A 21,280-nucleotide genomic window follows, 5' to 3' on the forward strand; every position below is an offset into this window, starting at 1 on the left:
GGTACGTTAACATTTTTAAGCATTTTTTTATTAGCATTTGTAATACTCGCAATGTTTGTGAACAAATTAAAAAATAATTGTCAAAAAGGTAACAAGAAGATAAGATGTAAAAATACGCCAAGTATGAGAAATATGCAAAATTTAGCAAAATATGCAAAATTAGCAAAATATGCAAAATTAGTAAAATATGCAAAATTAGTAAAATATGCAAAATTAGCAAAATACGCAAAATTAGCAAAATACGCAAAATTAGCAAAATATGCAAAAGATACGAAAGATACAAAATAAGCAAAATAAATGAAACACTGTCTTTGCAACACATGTAAAAAATACAATAATTTCTTAAAAGTTATTGCCCATGAATGTGTTGGCAAAAGTGCTTCTTTAAAATAAGAATTTTTTTTTTTTTTTTAATATTTGTAAAAATAGTAAAATGAACAAGTTCTATTTTACGTTTTAAATTTGAGTCCAAACGGCAGGAATGCAGTTCATATGGTGTAGCAGCCCTTGATATGCAAAGCTATACACATATACACACAATTGTGTTAATATGTTCATGTATTCATATATTCATGTACGCATGTACTGATTAATACGCACGTCTTAATATATTTACCCATTGTCCGAACACGTATTGCTATTTCTTAAAAGTAGCATAACTGATACATTCTAATGTCTTTTCTTATTGCACGATCGGCGTTAGAATAGTTGTCTTTGTCACTATCGCATACTGTGTACTGCTGTCCGCTCACCGCTCACTTTACTTTGGGGCATTATAAAAACTTAGCAGTGCTCTTTATGTGCTAATTTTTTCAATTTCGTTTACGCTTCATCGATTTATACTGCCTCCACTCTCTCCCTCCCTCCCTCTATCTATCTATCTATCTTTCTATTTTCTATCTGTATATCTATCCCTATATATCTTTTTCTCCCTACGCTTATACATAATATGCTGCTAGACCTATCTAACTGTAACCTAAAAAGTCTAGAAGACTCTGATATAATCCTAGAAAAACTGATCGAGCTAGATGCTGACTACACGAGCATAACATATTTAGATGTGTCAAACAATTATGTTAAATCGATAAAAGGATTAAGGCATTTCGAAAATCTTAGAGTGTTGAACATATCAAACAATGAGTTAACGTCATTAGATGATGACTATATTCCTTCATCCACCGAAAAAATAATTGCCGATCATAACAACCTGACAGATATATGCTTCAAGGGAATTAGAAAAAAGAAAATTAGAAAAAAGGGAAAGGAGGGAAAAAAAGGCAAGAAGTTCAACTTTAAGGAAGGAGAAGAGGACTATGATATAGAAGATGGTGAGGATGAATCATATGATGATAAGTTGTATGACGATGATGAGTCATACAGTGATAATGAGTCGTACAACTATGAAGATCTGAACAACAATAAGCTGTACACTGATGAAATGTACAGTGATAAGCTATACCGAAGTAAAGGAAGAATACAGCGCAGACAGGCAAAGAACGCGAAGAGGAAAAAGAGTCAATACATCCAAGAGAGCAGCTCGAACAGCATCTTTTACGAAACCTTTAATAAAAATATATTGAATGAGAAACGTTTTTATACGAACAGAAATCTTCCCCTAAATAGACTAAGTTATTTGGATGTGAGTTACAATAATATTAAAAAGCTTAAAACGTTTGAAATGTATCTTCACATTATGAACAAGAGAAGTAGGAGCAGAGGTGGGAGTAGAAGTGGGAGTAGAAGTAGGAGTAGAAGTGGGAGCATAAGTGGGAGTAGAAATGGGAGTAGGAGAAGAAGCAGTAGTAGAAACAGAAGTAGGAGCGGAAGCAGTAGTAGAAACAGAAGTAGGAGCGGAAGCAGGAGCATGAAACACGAGAAGTATTCAGATGACGGATACATAAAAAATTACATCGCAAATAAAACAGAACAGGATGTAATGATTCTATTTTTTAACTCGTTAGAAACATTACATCTAAGAGGAAACAGACTAACAAATTTAAAAGGACTAAGTGTTTTTAAAAATTTAAAAATTTTAGACCTTAGATCAAATCTAATTAATCATCCTGTACAACTTTTTTATATTCTTGATAATAAAAACTGGTTAAAGAAATATCATGAAAAGAAATTTAAAAAAAAAAATACTACTTCTTATTCTTACTTTATACATATTTTGAAAAAGTATAAAAATTTTAACAGTCTACAAAATTTATTCTTACAAGGAAATCAAAATGTTATTAGACCCAAGTACCTATTTATGAGCGTATATAATGCCCTAAAAAGTATTAACACGAAATGCAAGCTGATTACTGATATGGAAGCGGGTGCAGAAGATGATATAGATGCAGGTGTAGACTCGAGTGTAGATGCAGGCGTAAACACAGACGTATGTGCCAATCCACTTGTCGACACAGTAAGTAATGCAGTTATCGATGAAACCACAGGTAACCTCAGCTTTGCTTCTACAAAGAAGTACCTCCTTCAGAGTAACTGTCCTAACTATGATAGAAACCAAATATATGAAAATTATACTTATGATGAAATTTTAGAAGATGTAAACTTATTATATTATGACATACGAAATGAATACCCAGAATTGTATATCACTGAAATTAAGGATGAATCAGAACTTATGCCAGAAGAACTTCATGAGTCAGGAACACAACATAAGCCAGAAGCACAGTGTACGGTGCAGAACAGTATACAACTAAAGGGAAGGGTATTATATAGGAAAGAACTAGAGACTTGCAGAGAAGTAGAAACCGAAAGATATGAAGAGGTTATAGACATAAAAACAGTAGAAGAGAATGAAGAATCATCAAGTATATCATCGGAAGAAGAGGATATATACATAGAATTAAAATGCGAAGAGGGAGCAGAATATGATGATAGCATGGTTATGCAATTGGACGAAGAAAAAGGTATACAGTTAGAATCAGAAACAGGAAAGGATATAGATGTAGAGTTAGATAATGAGCAAATCATAGAAGTAGAATTAGGAGAGGAGAGCAAAGATGTAGATACAGAAAAGGAAAGGAGCAGATACGTAGAGTCAGAAGAGGATGACATAGTAGTAGAATCAGAAGGGGAAAACATGTATGTCGAATCAGAAGAGGAAGACATAGTAGTAGGATCAGAAGAGCAAGATGTGGGTATCGAGTCAGAAGAGGAAGACATAGTAGTAGAATCAGAAGGGGAAAACATATATATCGAATCAGAAGAGGAAGACATAGTAGTAGGATCAGAAGAGCAAGATGTGGGTATCGAGTCAGAAGAGGAAGACATAGTAGTAGAATCAGAAGGGGAAAACATATATATCGAATCAGAAGAGGAAGACATAGTAGTAGGATCAGAAGAGCAAGATGTGGGTATCGAGTCAGAAGAGGAAGACATAGTAGTAGAATCAGAAGAGGGCATAACAGTAGAGTCAGAAGATCAGGAAACCATAGAAGTAGAATATGAACAGGAGAACATGACCGTGGAGTCAGAAGAAGAAAAGAATACAGAAGTAGTATCTGAAGCAACGGATAACATGTACGTGGAGTCAGATGATGAAGAAACCCTAGAAGTAAAATTGGAACAGGAGAAGAGCAAAGATATAGAATCAGAAGAGGAGAATATTATAGAAGTGGAATCAGAAATGGAAAAGGAAAAAGACGTAGAGTTAGTAAAAGAGATTAGCATATACGTAGAATCAAAAGATAAAAAGCACTTAGATACAGAATCAGAAGAAGACAGCAGTATAGAAATAGAATCAAAAGAAGAAGAAAAAGACATAGAAATAGAATCAGAAATAGAAAAGGAAAAAGACGCAGAATTAGAAGGTATACAAATCATAGAAGTAGTGTCAGAAGAAGAAGATATGGAAATGAAAACGGGAATGGACAAGTGTAAAAATGTTGAGACTGAAGAAGTTGAAGACATGAAAGCAGAATCAGAAATAGAAAAGAACAAAGATGTAGAATCAGAAGGTGAACAAATCATAGAAGTAGTATCAGAAGAAGAAGAAGATATGGAAGTGAAAACAGGAATGGAAAAGTGTAAAAATGTTGAAACTGAAGAAGTTGAAGACATGGAAGAAGAATCAGAAATAGAAAAGAACAAAGATGAAGAATCAGAAGATGAACAAATCATAGAAGTAGTGTCAGAAGAAGAAGAAGATATGGAAATGGAATCTGAGATGAAAAATGAAAAAGATATAGAGCCAGAAAAAGAGATTAACATGTACATAGAACCAAAAGGTGAAAATAACATAGATATAGAGTCAGAAGAAGAAGAAGATATGGAAATGGAATCTGAGATGGAAAATGAAAAAGATATAGAGCCAGAAAAAGAGATTAACATGTACATAGAACCAAAAGGTGAAAATAACATAGATATAGAGTCAGAAGAAGAAAGGAGTATAGACGTACAGTCAGAAGTAGAAAAGAGTATATATATAGAATCAGAAATAGAAAAAGGCATAGAACTAGAGTTAAAAAAAGAAAAATATACAGGTACACAATCAGAACGAGAAAAAAGCATAAATATAGAATCAGAAGAAGAAAGTAGTATAGGTACACAATCAAAAGAAGAAAAGAGTATATATATAGAGTCTGAAGAAGATATAGAAAAGGACGAAGACGTGGAGTCACAAGAAGAAGACATAGAAGTGAAATTAGAAATAAATAAATATAAATTTGTGGAATCAGAAGAAGAAGAAGAAAAAGAAAAAGAAGTAGCATCCGAAATAGAAATGGGCAAGAGTGTAGAGTTAGTAAAAGAGATTAGCATATACGTAGAATCGAATTATGAGAAGCTTATAGGAGTAAAATCAGAAGAAGAAAAGAGTGTAGGTACACAATCAGAAGAAAAGAGCATAGATATACAGTCAGAAATGGAAAACGGTAAAGTACTGGAATCAGAAGATGATGGAGACATGAAAATGATATCAGAAGAAAGTTTCATAGAAGTACAATCAGAAGAAAGTCTCATAGAAGTACAATCAGAAGAAAGTCTCATAGAAGTACAATCAGAAGAAAGTCTCATAGAAGTACAATCAGAAGAAAGTCTCATAGAAGTACAATCAGAAGAAAGTCTCATAGAAGTACAATCAGAAGAAAGTCTCATAGAAGTACAATCAGAAGAAAGTCTCATTGAAGTACAATCAGAAGTAGACATGGACTTGGAATCAGAAAAAGAAAAGTTCATGTACGTAGAATCTAAAGATGAGAAGCTTATAGATATAGAATCAGAGATAGATGAAGAAATGAAAATGAAATTGACAATAGAAAATGACAAAGACACAGAATCAGAAAAAGACACTAGCATGTACATAGAACCAAAAGATGAAAAACACGTAGATATAGAATCAGAAGAAGAAAGGAGCAAAGAAGTACATTCAGAAGTAGAAAGGAGTATATATACAAAATTAGAAATAGGAAAAGATATAGAAGAAGAATCAAAAGAAGAAAATATGAAAGTGCAGTCACGAATAAAAAAGGAGAAAGATGTTGAGTTAGAAGATGAAGAAATTGTAGAAGTAGAATCGGAAGAAGAACAAGAGATGAAAGTGCAATCAGAAAAAGGAAAGATCATGTACGTAGAATCAAAACATGAGAACCTCATAGACACAGAATCAGAAGTAAGGAGCGTTAAAGTAAAATTAGAAAAAGAAGAAAACATGGACATGGAATTAACTATAAGAAATGACAAAGAAGCAGAATCCGAAAAAGAGATTAGTATGTACTCAAAGTCAAATGATGAAAAGCGCATAGATATAGAATCAAAAATGGAAAAGCACGAAGATGTGGAGTCCGAAGAAGAATTCATGGAAATGGAATTAGAAAAAGCAAATGGCAAAGAAGTACAGCTAGAAAAACAGATTAGCATGGACGTAGAATCAAAAGGTGAGAAACACATTGATACAGAATCAGAAGGAGGTAGCATAGAAGTAGAGTCGGAAGTACAAAGTAGCATAGAAGTAGAGTCAGAAAAAGAAGAAAATATGGGCATGGAATTAACAGTAGAAAATGACAGAGACTCAGTATCACAAAAAAGGATTAGCATGTACGTAGAACCAAAAAATGAAAAGAGAATAGATATAGAATTACCAGAAGAAAAGAATATAGAAACACAATTAGAAGAAGAAAATAATATAGATATAGAATCAGAAATAGAAAAGGACAAAGAAGTAGATTTAGAAGATGAAGAAATTGTAGAAGAATCAGAAAAAGAGAATATCATTTACGTAGAATCAGAAGAAGAAAGCAAAATAGACGTTGAATCAGAAGAAGAAAGCAGAATAGACGTAGAAGCAGAAGAAGAAAGCAGAATAGACGTAGAATCGGAAGAAGAAAGCAAAATAGACGTAGAAGCAGAAGAAGAAAGCAAAATAGACGTAGAATCAGAAGAAGAAAGCAAAATAGACGTTGAATCAGAAGAAGAAAGCAGAATAGACGTAGAAGCAGAAGAAGAAATCAGAATAGACGTAGAATCGGAAGAAGAAAGCAAAATAGACGTAGAATCAGAAGAAGAAAGCAAAATAGACGTAGAATCAGAAGAAGAAAGCAAAATAGACGTAGAAGCAGAAGAAGAAAGCAAAATAGACGTAGAATCAGAAGAAGAAAGCAAAATAGACGTAGAATCAGAAGAAGAAAGCAGAATAGACGTAGAATCGGAAGAAGAAAGCAGAATAGACGTAGAATCGGAAGAAGAAAGCAAAATAGACGTAGAATCAGAAGAAGAAAGCAAAATAGACGTAGAATCAGAAGAAGAAAGCAAAATAGACGTAGAATCAGAAGAAGAAAGCAAAATAGACGTTGAATCAGAAGAAGAAAGTAAAATAGAAGTAGAATCAAAAGAAGAAAGCAAAATAGACGTAGAAGCAGAAGAAGAAAGCAGAATAGACGTAGAATCGGAAGAAGAAAGCAAAATAGAAGTAGAATCAAAAGAAGAAAGCAAAATAGACGTAGAAGCAGAAGAAGAAAGCAGAATAGACGTAGAATCGGAAGAAGAAAGCAAAATAGACGTAGAATCAGAAGAAGAAAGCAAAATAGACGTAGAATCAGAAGAAGAAAGCAAAATAGACGTAGAATCAGAAGAAGAAAGCAAAATAGACGTTGAATCAGAAGAAGAAAGTAAAATAAACGTAGAAGCAGAAGAAGAAAGCGAAGTAGACGTTGAATCAGAAGAAAAACGTATATATATAGAATCAGAAATAGAAAAAGGCATAGAAGTAGAATTAAAAGAAGAAAAAGGTATAGATACACAGTCAAAACAAGAAAACAGCATATATATGGAATCAGAAATAGAAAAGGACAAAGTCCTGGAATCAGAAGAAGAAGACATGGAAGTGGAATTAGATATGAAAAAGAACAAGGATGCACAGTTAGAAGATGAGCAAATAATAGAAGTAGAATCAGAAGAAGAAGGCATGCAAATGAAATTAGAAACAGAACAGGATACGAATATGAAATCAGAATTAGAAGAGGATATTGAATTAGAAAAAGAAAACATTGTGTATATAGAATCAAAAGATGAGAATTACTTATATATAGAATCAAAAGAAGAGAAGCACATAGGAATGGAATCAGAAGAAAATAGTATAGAAATAGAGTCAGAAGAAGAAGATATTAACATAGAATTAACAATGGAAAATGATAAAGATGCACAGTTAGAAAAAGAGAAGATCATGTACATAAAATCGAAAGGTGCGAAGCACATAGATATAGAATCAGAAGAAGAAAGCAGCATAGAAGCACAGTCAGAAGTAGAACAGAGTATATATATAGAATCAGAAATAGAAAAAGGCATAGAACTAGAATCAAAAAAAGAAAAATATTCAGGTACACAATCAGAACGAGCAAAGAGCATAAATATAGAGTCAGAAATGGAAAGGTGTAAAATTATGGTGGCAGAGGATGATGAAGACGTGCAAGCAGAATCGGAAATAGAAAAGAACATAGAATTAGAATTAGAGTTAGAAGAAGAAGACATGAATGTGGAATCAGAAAAAGAGAAGTTCATGTACATAGAAACGAAAGATAAGAAGGGCATAGTTAAAGAATCGGAAGAACAAAGAAACAAAGAAGTAAAATCAAAAAAAGAAGAAAAGGTAAACATGGAGTTAGAAATAGAAAATGGCAAAGACGCAGAGTCAGAAAAAGAGATTAGCATGTACGCAGAATCAAATGATGAAAATCACGTAGATATAGAATCAGAAGAAGAAAGGAGCAAAGTTGCACAGTTAGAAGAAGATGACATAGAAGTAGAATCAGAAGAAGAAAAGAGTATAGACATAGAATCAGAAATAGAAAAGAATAAAGACGTGGAGAGAGAAGAAGATGAAAACATAGGAGTTGAATCAGAAGAAGAAAAGAGTATAGACATAGAATCAGAAATAGAAAAGAATAAAGACGTGGAGAGAGAAGAAGATGAAGACATAGGAGTTGAATCAGAAATAGAAAAGAAGAGAGATGTAGAGTTAGAAGATGAGAAAATCGTAGATTCAAAAGAAATGAGCATAGATATAGAATCAGAAATAGAAAAGAATAAAGACGTGGGGAGAGAAGAAGATGAAGACATGAGCATGGAATTAGAAATAGAAATGGAAAATGACAAAGACAAAGAATCAGAAAAAGAGGAGATCATGTACATAGTATCAGAAGATGAAAAGTTCATTAACATAAAATCAGAAGAAGAGAAGGACATAGAAGTTGGATCCGAAATAGAAAATGATAAAGACACAGAATCGGAAAAAGAGAAGAGTATAGAAACAGAATCCGAAGCAGAGGAGGGCAAAGATGTAGAGTCAGAAGATGAATACATAAACGTGCAATCAGATGAGAAGATCACAGAAATAGAATCAGAAGAGAAGGACGTGGATGTCAGATTAGAAGAAGAGAAGAGTATAGAAGTGGAATCTGAAGAAGATAAGAGCGTAGAAGTAGAATCTGAAGAAAATAAGAGCGTAGAAGTAGAATCAGAAGAAGAGAAGAGTATAGAAGTGGAATCTGAAGAGAGGGGCATAGAAATAGAATCAGAAGAGAAGGACGTAGAAGAAGAATCAAAAGAGGAAGATATACACGTAAAATTAGAACATAATATCCTAGAAGTGCAATCAGATGAAGATAAGAGCGTAGAAGTAGAATCAGAAGAAGAGAACAGTATAGAAGTGGAATCTGAAGAGGAAGATATGCACGTAAAATTAGAAGAACATAATATCCTAGAAGTGCAATCAGATGAAGATAAGAGCGTAGAAGTAGAATCAGAAGAAGAGAACAGTATAGAAGTGGAATCTGAAGAGGAAGATATGCACGTAAAATTAGAAGAACATAATATCCTAGAAGTACAATCAGATGAAGATAAGAGCATAGAAGTAGAATCAGAAGAAGAAAAGAGTATAGAAGTGGAATCTGAAGAAGATAAGAGCGTAGAAGTAGAATTTGAAGATAAGAGCGTAGAAGTAGAATCAGAAGAAGAGAAGAATATAGAAATGGAATCTGAAGAGAAGGGCATAGAAATAGAATCAGAAGAGAAGGACGTAGAAGAAGAATCAAAAGAGGAAGATATGCACGTAAAATTAGAAGAACATAATATCCTAAAAGTGCAATCAGATGAAGATAAGAGCGTAGAAGTGGAATCTGAAGAAGATAAGAGCGTAGAAGTGGAATCTGAAGAAGATAAGAGCGTAGAAGTAGAATCTGAAGAAGATAAGAGCGTAGAAGTAGAATCAGAAGAAGAGAAGAGTATAGAATTGGAATCTGAAGAGAGGGGCATAGAAATAGAATCAGAAGAGAAGGACGTAGAAGAAGAATCAAAAGAGGAAGATATGCACATAAAATTAGAAGAACATAATATCCTAGAAGTGCAATCAGATGAAGATAAGAGCATAGAAGTAGAATCAGAAGAAGAAAAGAGTATAGAAGTGGAATCTGAAGAAGATAAGAGCGTAGAAGTGGAATCTGAAGAAGATAAGAGCGTAGAAGTAGAATCTGAAGAAGAAAAGAGTATAGAAGTGGAATCTGAAGAAGATAAGAGCGTAGAAGTAGAATTTGAAGATAAGAGCATAGAAGTAGAATCAGAAGAAGAGAAGAGTATAGAAGTGGAATCTGAAGAAGATAAGAGCGTAGAAGTAGAATCTGAAGAAGATAAGAGCGTAGAAGTAGAATCAGAAGAAGAGAAGAGTATAGAATTGGAATCTGAAGAGAGGGGCATAGAAATAGAATCAGAAGAGAAGGACGTAGAAGAAGAATCAAAAGAGGAAGATATGCACGTAAAATTAGAAGAACATAATATCCTAGAAGTGCAATCAGATGAAGATAAGAGCGTAGAAGTGGAATCTGAAGAAGATAAGAGCGTAGAAGTAGAATCAGAAGAAGAGAAGAGTATAGAAATGGAATCTGAAGAGGAAGATATGCACGTAAAATTAGAAGAACATAATATCCTAAAAGTGCAATCAGATGAAGATAAGAGTATAGAAGTGGAATCTGAAGAAAAGGGCATAGAAACAGAATATGAAGAGAAGGGCATAGAAATAGAATCTGAAGAGAAGGGCATAGAAATAGAATATAAAGAAAGTGACAAAGAAGTGGAATCAGAAAAAAGTTACATAAACGTAGAAGCAGAAAGGAACGGAAAAATGAAATTAATGAAATACGTAAGACAAAAGCTTGATGATGAAATAAAGGCATATGATGAATTACAAAGGAATCAAGAGCAAAAAAAAGAAATGAAAAGGTTAAATGTGTACTTTAAAGGAGGAGATAAACAGGAAGAACGCAATATAAAAATAGGTTTACCGCAAAAAATTGAAATACCCAAAGACGAATTGCAGAGACGAAAAGAAAATGAAATCAAGCACATACCATTCATAGAAAAAATTAGAACAACTAACGACTCTAATCAGTTAGATCAAACAAACTCATATCTCTATATAAATGAGCAACTAAAGAATAAGAAAGAAGCAGATAGCAACACATGTGAATATACTCATCAATTACATTTGAAGAAGCCAATTTATTTGTCCGAGGGTAAGGAAAACAAAACGGAAAGGGAAATTCTGAAAAGAGACATTAGTATTTTAAAGGGATATAGAAACAATTTGAAGGGAAATGGAAACGATCTAAAAAGAGATGAAGAAAATTTGGAAAGTTATAACACCATTTTGAATGACAAAAAATGTTCTCATCCTCTTGAAGAGAAGAAGGAACATATTGAAAAATTAATAGAAAATATAAAACAAAACGTAACAAGAAAATCGTCCAAATTATTATCGCTTTATAAAAATTTGAATGGCAATATGTTCTCTAAAAATTGTTATGATAAAATTAATGAACAGGTTAGAGGCGATACTATAGATGATTCTAGCAAAATTAATAACTTGAAAATAGTACAAATTGGTTACTTAGATAAAGTAAAAAGATTCGAAGCTACAATGGATTATTATAATGATAAAAACGTGGAGAGCAAATTCCATGGACTAAAAGAAATGAAGGGTCTTACGATCAAACAATTTGAAGAGCCAAAAGAAGAAGAGGTGGATAAGGCGAAAGAGTTTTACAGCCACAACTCTTTTTATCAAGTTAATGTAAAGGGAATGTGCATAAAGGAGGGAAAAGTGGAAGAAGCAGGAGGCGATGAAGAGGAAGTGGTGGATGATAAGGAAAATCATGAAAATTCCTCGTCAGATAAATTACGTTGTGGTTCCTTTGCAAGGGAAAATAGTAAACGAAAGGAAATGAATGAACGTGATAATAAAAATAATATTAATTACAATAATAGCAGTAATAATAATAAATATTACAAAAGTTATAGCAGTGGTAATCGTAATAAATACTACAAAAGTTGTAGCAGTGGTAATCGTAATAAATACTACAAAAGTTGTAGCAGTGGTAGTTGTAATAAATACTACAAAAGTTGTAGCAGTGGTAATAGTAACTATAGCAATGCTACGACGACACAACCGAACAGCGATTTACGAAGCAGCAAGAGAAGCAGCAGAAGTAGCAGAAATGATATGAACATGGAAGAAAATGAAACGATCTGTTCCTTTTCATCTATTTTTAAAGATAAAAAAAAAACAAGTAGTGTACTTGAAGAACTATTAACTAAGGATATAGATTCAGAAAAATCCAATCTAACAAATTTTTCTTCAATTGATAGTGATGTCTTTGATAGTGACACGGTTGAGATGAGTGGTGATTCCATTAGGGAGAGGAAAGACAAGCAAGGGTGCTGGCTCTACGACGATGGACGGGAAGAAGTGGGGGGAAAAGTAGAAGTAAAGGAAATGGAGGAAGAGGAGGAAGAAGAGGAAAAGGAAGTAAAGGAAGATGTAGAAGAAAAGGAAGAAGAGGAGGAAGAGGAAGAGGAAGAAGGGGAGGAAGAGAAAAAAGAAGTAAAGGAAGATGTAGAAGAAAAGGAAGAAGAGGAGGAAGAGGAAGTAAAGGAAGTAAAGGAAGATGTAGAAGAAAAGGAAGAAGAGGAGGAAGAGGAAGAGGAATGCGAAGAAGAAGAAGAAGAAGAGAAAAACCTTCAACATAATAAGTGCCACGATATACACCCGCGTATTATTAAACAATTAACAGAGCAAATCACAAGAAGAAATATGCACAATGATAACAACACAAGGTTTAATTGGAAAAACGAAATTTCAAGCAAAAAACGTAACATGACTTTCAAGAAAAACGAAGTTATAAAAAAAGTATTCCCCAATTATAATTCACTTAGCAGGAATGATAAGGAAAATGAAAAAGAAGATAAGAAAGAGCACGAAGAGATGAATAAAAAGAGGGAAAATGAGCGGAGCAGTTATGTGAAACGTGGAATTTTTGTCAGGAAATGGGGGGGAAAAATGGATTCAACCGTTGTGAAAGAAACGAACAGCGTGAAGGTAGCAAACAATATAAAAGAGACATACAATTTGATGGGAACGCATAACGTAAAGGTTCCACAGAGTATAAAAGAAATGTATAACACAAGAGCATTACGATATGTAAAAGAAGCACATGGTTTAAAGAGAGAACATAATATAAAGGCAGCATCCAATATGATGGAAACACATAAGGTAAAGGTATCACACATCATAAAGGAAGTACCCAGTATAAAGGAAGCATACAATGTAAGAGAAGCGCATAATATGAAAGAAGCGCATAATGTGAAAGAAGCGCATAATGTGAAAGAAGCGCATAATGTGAAAGAAGCGCATAATATGAAAGAAGCGCTTAATATGAAAGAAGCGCATAATATGAAAGAAGCGCATAATATGAAAGAAGCGCTTAATATGAAAGAAGCGCATAATATGAAAGAAGCGCATAATGTGAAAGAAGCGCATAATGTGAAAGAAGCACATAATGTGAAAGAAGCGCATAATGTGAGAGAAGCGCATAATGTGAAAGAAGCGCATAATGTGAAAGAAGCGCATAATGTGAGAGAAACACAAAACGTAAAGGGAATGCACACCATAAAGGAATCGTATGATATGAAGGAGACAAATAATGTGAAGTCAGTACAAAACATAAAGGCAATACACAATATGAAGGATGCAAATAATATAAGGGATGAATACAATATGAAGGAAAAACGCAATGTAACGGAGGTACCCACTTCGAAAGAAGTACATAACGTAAAGGAAACACACAATGTAAAGGAAGTATATAATGTGAAGAGAGTACACAACGTAAAGGAATTGTACGATGTGAAAGAACCCACTGAGAAGTATAAACATAAGGTAAAAATCGCACACAGCATAAAGACATCATATAATGAGAAAGAAACATTTGGTGTAAAGAAAACGCAAACTTTGAAGGAAGTACACAGTGTAAAAGAACTGCAAAATGTAAAAGAAGCGAACAACGTGAAAGAAGCACATAATATGAAGAAAGAACAAAGTATAAAGGCAGTGTATAATATGAAGGAAATACACAATACAAAGGAAGCACATCCTATGAAAGGGGAACTAAAGGTGAAGGAAGCATACATCGTAAAGGCAGCACAAAGCATAAAGGAAGCATATGATATGAAGGAAGCACATACTATTAAAGCAAAACACAGCAAAAAGGAGGCATATGGCATGAAAGGAACATATCATATGAAACCAAAACACAGCAAAAAGGAGGCATATGACATGAAAGGAACATATGATATGAAGGAAGCACACAATTCGAAGGAGGCATATAAAGTGAAGGAATCGTACTATGCGAAGGAGACAACTAATGTAAAGGCAGCATACTGCTTTAAGGGAAAACATAATGAGAAAGTAGCACACAAAAATGAATACAGAGAATACGTATCAAACTGTAGTAATGTTAAAAGAAAAGAGATAGAAACGCTTATGAATTTATTAAAAATTAATCTATATAAAAATGAAAGTGGAAAGAAAAAATTTCTTGAAAATAATAAGGTTAATGACTCAGATGGTTATAATTCAAGACATAGGAAATTACAAAATTATTATTCACCATCTGTTAAATCTGAATCTACAGATGTAACTGAAAGGGGGAAAAATAAACATAACATTATAACTCATAAAATTTACGGAAAAGATTATTTTTATAATGATTTTTCTAATATACATAATGTTGATGAATTAGGTATTACAAGGGAAATTAATATATACGCTTATCCTGTCCATATACAAAATAATAATGAAGCAAAAAATGTATACATTGAAAGTTTGAACTGTCGAGATACATCAACTAACGAAAGTAAGTTAGCAAACGGTGGAAAAGGAAACCCGAATAGGGCACACTTAGTGAGGAGCACTGATAGTGGAACAGGGGAAGGAAGCGACAAGAGTGGAGGAAAAGAAAGAAGCATCAAGAGTGAAAGAAGTGATAGTAGTGAAAGAAACGATAAGAGTGAAAGAAGTGATAGTAGTGAAAGAAATGATACGAGTGAAAGAAATGATATGAGTGAAAGAAATGATAAGAGTAAAAGAACTGATAGTAGTGAAAGAAATGATACGAGTGAAAGAAGTGATAGTAATGAAAGAAATGATAAGAGTGAAAGAAGTGATAGTAGTGAAAGAAATGATAAGAGTGAAAGAAGTGATAGTAGTGAAAAAAGTGATAGTAGTGAAAGAAATGATAAGGGTGAAAGAAATGATAAGGGTGAAGGAAGTGACAAGGGTGAAGGAAGTGACAAGGGTGAAGGAAGCGATAAGAGTGAAGGAAGCGATAAGAGTGAAGGAAGCGATAAGAGTGAAGGAAGCGATAAGAGTGAAGGAAGCGATAAGAGTGAAGGAAGCTATAAGAGTGAAGGAAGCGATAAGAGTGAAGGAAGCGATAAGAGTGAAGGAAGCGATAAGAGTGAACGTAGCAACAAAAGTGAAATAAATTATAAGAGCGGAAAAAACCGTAAGAGAGATAAAACGTGCGAGTTACGACATGAAAATAAGGAGTCAATAAATAGTACAGAACTTTTAAATAAGCTGAATGAGCTACAAACGTCTAACACAAAAGATGCTGATTTAAGCCATAAATTGGCTCTTTATTTAAAAGATGTTTGTCTTAAATTAGGAGAAGAAAAACAATATAGTAATATTTTAATGAAGGAAAAAAAAAGATTAGAAAGTAAAATAAAATTATTATATGAAAATAAAAAAAAATACAAAAAAAAATTAAAGAAATTAGAGATAAATTACAATGAGGAAAAGAAAAATTCTAAAATGTATCAAAATTTTAAAGACAAGTTTAAGTCATTGGAACATATTAAAATGGACATACCAAAGGATGATGTTGAGATGTACAACAAGTTCACTGAAAATACGATGGAGCACCTATATGTAATACTTTTACATGCACGTACATATGCGTGCATACACATATATTATATGTACATTATAAAGACACAAATTCCATGACTTTTTTCATATGCAATGTACTATCTTTAGTAATAAAAATTACTTCATTTCCTTTTTCTTTTTCTTAGAACGTATTCTTTGATGTCTTTGGAGAAAATCATATTATAACGAAAATGTAATCAAAAGAAGAAAACATAGAGATATATACAATTATATAACTAATTTTACGTTTTTTTGTTCTGTTTTGTTCTTGTCTTTTCCCATCATTATAGGATAGAAAACTTAGCTGATGTGTACATTAAAAAGGAAAAGAAAATAGAAATTCAAATGGTCGCACAGAATAAGGTAAAATGCGAGAAAATCTAGGGTACATATATATATATATATATATATATGTAAGAACGTATATGTATGTGGGTGAAAGTGCATTTATGTAGACAAAATTAGAATAGCTACCAATTTTTTATTTACAACGTATGCAGGAATCGGATTTACTGAAAAATGTAGAAGAAATAGTCAAGAAAAAAAACAAATATCATAAAGAACTTCTGAAGAAAAATGAAATTATCCTAAGGTACCTATGCATACATACACAAGCGTATATATATATGTACATATGTACATTGGTATATATTTGATGGTTACATGCGATATATTAGGTGAAAAAAAATCTTTCCACTTTTTAATTTCTCTGTGTGCATTTTTATTTTACCTCCCCAGCTTAAATAATAATTTAGCGAAAATAACGAAAAGCGTTGCTGACATGAAAAGTAGCATTATTGAAAATAAAAATAAATCAAAGAATTTGCTAATGGAGTTATCAAAGAAGAATGATTTAATAAAGGACCTGGAAATGCGAAACTGCCGAATGATGGTTACATATACATAATCATTCATTGTGCATACATATATATATATATATATATATATATATATATGTGTGAGTGCGTGTTTGTTTATGTGTAGCTCTGTTTAGCTAGAAAAAATAAAAATTATGCATTGTTAAGGATGTGAATTTTATTTGACTGTTTTTTTTTTTTTTTTTTTATATTAGAATGAAAAAGAAAATTTGTTTCAGAAGGAAAGAGAACAACTACTGGAATTATTAAATGATAAAGGTATAAAATTTGAAAACATTTTTATATACATAATTGCGCGCTTGAGTAAGTGTGTGTATATATACACTTTTGAATGCAGTAATAGTTTACTTTTTCGTCTATTCAATCTTGTATATTTTGTTATTCTTTTTAAATAATTTTTTTTTTTTTTTTTCTTCGTAAGATGAAGATGCGAAAAGTATACAACGATATAAGGAAGAAATAAAAGGTCTACAAGAAAAATTAAAAAATTATTTGGATACAAATGTATATGAAATCCGTGACAAAAATTACGAGATAATGGTAGATAAGTTACATGATGAACAAATAAGAGTACATTCATTATTAACAGAAAAAGAAAAAATTATAAATGATAAGAACATTAAAATTGAGAACTTAGAGTCCCAGTTGCAGTCTTGGGCTGATGAGGCAACCAATTGGGTTGTCGTGGCAGACAAACATACAAAACTTATAACGAACCATAATATATTAAAAGTAATTTAAAAAAAAAATGAAATGAAATGAAATAAAATAAAATAAAATAAACAAAATGAAATAAAATAATCAAAACGAAATAAAATAAACAAAATGGCATGAACTTTAATGTAGGAGTTACACCTCTTTAATTTTAGTTTTTGCCCTTTCATGTATCATACATACATAAATACATATATATGTGTACATGCATGGAAACACATATATATATGTACATGCATGGAAACACATATATATATATACATGCACACAGACATGCGAATACCTATATAAAAATGCGCTTGTATATACCCCTATAATTTCCCTTTTTTGAAGAAAAATTACGAAGAACTAAAGTTCAAGTACATAATGGATATGAAGTATATACAAACAAATAAAAATGAGAAGGTCAAAGAACTTATGAGAAAATTTTCCTAATTTTATTTCAGTGAAAACGCATGCTGAACATATACCTACAAACAGAAGGCACTCCTCGAACGTGATAATTTTACGTTTCAAAAATTAAAATTAAAATAAAAATTTTTTGAATAAGAAAAAAGAAGTTTATGAACTTTATTTCTGTGAATTAATTTTTAGTTCAATAATGAAAATAAACATATATAAAATTTTTGTATCTTCTATTTTTATCGTTTTCTGCCTTTTTTTTTTTGGGGAGGTGAAATATACACGTTGTATAAATGTAGTTCACTTTAAAGGATAATTTTAGTTACATGAAAAAAAAATAATAAGAGACATTTTTATTTGCTACATTTCGATGTGACAAAAAAAAAAAAAAAACGGACAGGCGCACTTTTATATGTTGTATTTCGATTTGGCAATTTCACAATTTCACAATTTCACAATTTCACAAATTTGCTTATTATTTCTCAAACATGATAAATTTTCAGAAAAACAAAAAATTTTTTTAAATATTTTAGTTCAGCTTAAAAAAAAAAATATCTATATATATACATAATAATTTAAAAAAGAACTGTAGTTTTTAGTTTATAAAATTACATCATTATTCCCCCAAAATAAATTTAGCATATGTAATTTAAAATTTTTGAAGTTAATTTTGCGCAATACTATGACAAAATTTTAGTGTTTGCTTATGGTGCCATATTATTTGTAAATTCGATTAACCGGAGAGGGAAAAAAAATGGAATATTAAATTAAACAAATCAAAATAAAGCATAACAAAATAATGCCAAACGAAGAAGCAAATTTATATACTCTCCTTTTTGCCTGAAAAAGTACGCATAATTAAAAGCATATGCAATAAGGTATAACATGAGTACATACATAGGTATTATTTATATAGGTACATTTTTTATTATCCTTAATTCCATCCTTACTGTAGAATTATTTTTATTTATTTTATTTTTTTTCATCGTTGACACGTTTCGCTTTTTACGCTGTACATAAATAACAAAATGCGTATTGCATAAAATTAATTTTATCTTTATTTAACATAGAAAAAGTCATCGCAAATAAAGTTTTGGTAGCCCTGTCATACGCATACACGTATAATAATACGTATATTTAAATGTTTACAAATGCATACTTTTATGTATATATATATATATATGTGCATATGTATGGTGGTCTTGCTTATTTTTATATACATTTATTCTTAATTGTTTTAAACGAACTACTGCAGATTTACATTTTACGTATTTACGAACAGTTCATTCATCCCCAAGCAATTTTATCATTTTTTGGTTAGCTAATTTATTGATATATCATTTCTTTAGTTTTCCATTTTTTTTTTTTCCTTGCGTAGTCAGGCAAATATTTCAGAAAAAAAAGAAAAAATATCCGCGTATCCAATACTACATTGCGCGTTATTATATACATAAATGTAAATATATGTATACATATATATAAATATACGCATATATAAATATACATTTATACACGTATACATATAAACACGTATACATATATACATGTGTAGCATTTTTCTACAATGGTTGACCAACTTGAAGTAGAAAACAACGTGGGGGAAGATAAACCTGTGAGTTTTGAAGAAGAAGTAGAAACGTTTTTAATTAACTTGCACGATTTTGTATATCACCGAAATGCTGATGCAATAAAAAAATTATTTGACACAGATTTTTATACCATATCAGATATATATTTCAAGAACACTCGATGGCCTTCAATAAAATTGGTTGATAACTTTTACAAGCAGAAAAACAGGTTTCACAATTTAATTCATTCGCTCTATGAGGAATTATATTATCGTCACGTGTTTATAATAAATGATGTAAATTTAGAAGATCGAAAGAATGCATGGGATAATTATAAATGTTTATTAAATTTTATCTCGAGTATATGTACTGACATGTCAGGTGATACAAATGATAACGTGTTAGTTATGCCAAATGTGTGGATATATGAATTTTTATCTGAATACGTATATCAGTATCAGTCCATGTGTCATATAAAAGTGGATCTATTAAAAGACGTAGAAAATAATATAGAAGGAATAAATTTTTTAGTACAAAATTGTGAAGTTTTTGAAAGCAGTATAGTGTTAGAGGTATTACACAGTTTATTGTTAAAAGGAGAATTTGCCACATTACCAGAAGAAGAAAAAAGTATTTTTGTTAATAATGTTTTTAATGTGAATAATGAAGAATTAACAAGTAAGTATCAGTTTGCATATTTTTCTTGCTGTATTTTATTAAAGGTATATGTACTAATGGGTGATTATTATAGTGCTTTAAAGATTATTTCAAATATTGAATTAAATCATAAATCTTTATATTGGAAAGTTACATTATGTCATATTAGTATTTTTTACAATATTGCATTTTGTTATATGATGTTAAAAAGATATAATGATAGTATTAAAATTTTATCACAAATATTAATATATTTATCAAAACAAAAAATACATTTTTCAAATCATCAGAGGTATCAGCAGAATGTTATACATAAACTAATTGATAAAATGTATTTGATAGTTATTATATGTCATTCCTTGTCAAGTTGTAGATTAGATGAAACCATACTTCAGAATATAAAAGAAAATTATTCAAGCAAATTTTATGCCTTACAGTCAGCTAATGAACAAACATATGCTGATTTGTTTTATCGAGTAGCACCCAAATTTATTGACCCATTATCAAATATTAGTTTTCAATTATTAGCAAATTTTGAGAATGTTCAAAATCAAACTTATAATTCGGATCCAACTTTAAGACAACTTTGTATATTTTTAAAAGATGTTACCTATCAAAAAAAAACTTTTCATTTTATTTCTTATGCCAAATTATATCATAATATTCAACTCACCAAACTAGCTGATTTAATGAATTATAAAAAAGAAGATGAAGAAAATGTTTGTTCAGACATTATGTGTGTAAAAAATCATAGTAAACAATTGATATGGAAAGAAGGCCCTTTATATACTGGTGAAATGGTTACCTCCGTTTTTGGAAACGCTTTTGATTTTTATATTGACCTGGATATTTTAAATATCAAAACGAGGACACAGCAAAAAATATTCATTGATTATTTTGTTCATCAAATAAATATGTGCAAAAATCTTTCGAATGTTTTGCAAGGAACTGGCACAGGTCATATTTACAAAACCAAATATGAAAACTTCAAACGAAAAAACAAAAACAAAAATAGGGACAAGCACAACAATCCACAAGTTTCGGTTAAGCAGTAACCCAAGGAGAGACCCGAACCACTAGACCGAAGATTGTCCCATGTATGTGCATACATTTATGTGTATGTATGTGTGTATGTATGTGTGTATGTATGTGTGTATGTATGTATGTATGTAAATATATACATATATAAGGACAAATTTACCATTCCCCTTAATTTTATTATATTCGTTCATTTATTTTATTTATTCATTTATTTTATTCATTTATTTTATTCATTTATTTTATTCATTTATTTTATT

At 31.2% G+C, this 21,280-nt stretch overlaps 2 protein-coding genes across 2 annotated transcripts; both read left to right on the forward strand.

Annotated features, from left to right (window-relative positions):
- Positions 1 to 949: 949 nt before the first annotated feature.
- Positions 950 to 17,790, forward strand: MKS88_003844 (uncharacterized protein; the record flags this gene model as incomplete). The annotated part of the gene is made up of 8 exons (XM_067216973.1): positions 950 to 15,763; positions 15,910 to 15,956; positions 16,054 to 16,126; positions 16,264 to 16,355; positions 16,502 to 16,655; positions 16,836 to 16,944; positions 17,063 to 17,373; positions 17,689 to 17,790. The coding sequence occupies 8 exons, from the start codon at positions 950 to 952 to the stop codon at positions 17,788 to 17,790; spliced, it is 15,702 nt and encodes a 5,233-aa protein (XP_067072654.1).
- Positions 17,791 to 19,321: 1,531 nt separating this feature from the next.
- Positions 19,322 to 21,037, forward strand: MKS88_003845 (eukaryotic translation initiation factor 3 subunit L; the record flags this gene model as incomplete). Its single annotated transcript, XM_067216975.1, has 1 exon — positions 19,322 to 21,037. One exon carries the CDS (start codon positions 19,322 to 19,324, stop codon positions 21,035 to 21,037), a length of 1,716 nt encoding a protein of 571 aa, XP_067072655.1.
- Positions 21,038 to 21,280: the final 243 nt, after the last annotated feature.

Source organism: Plasmodium brasilianum, chromosome 11, assembly GCF_023973825.1.
Source record: "Plasmodium brasilianum strain Bolivian I chromosome 11, whole genome shotgun sequence".
In the NCBI taxonomy this organism is placed as follows: domain Eukaryota; phylum Apicomplexa; class Aconoidasida; order Haemosporida; family Plasmodiidae; genus Plasmodium; species Plasmodium brasilianum.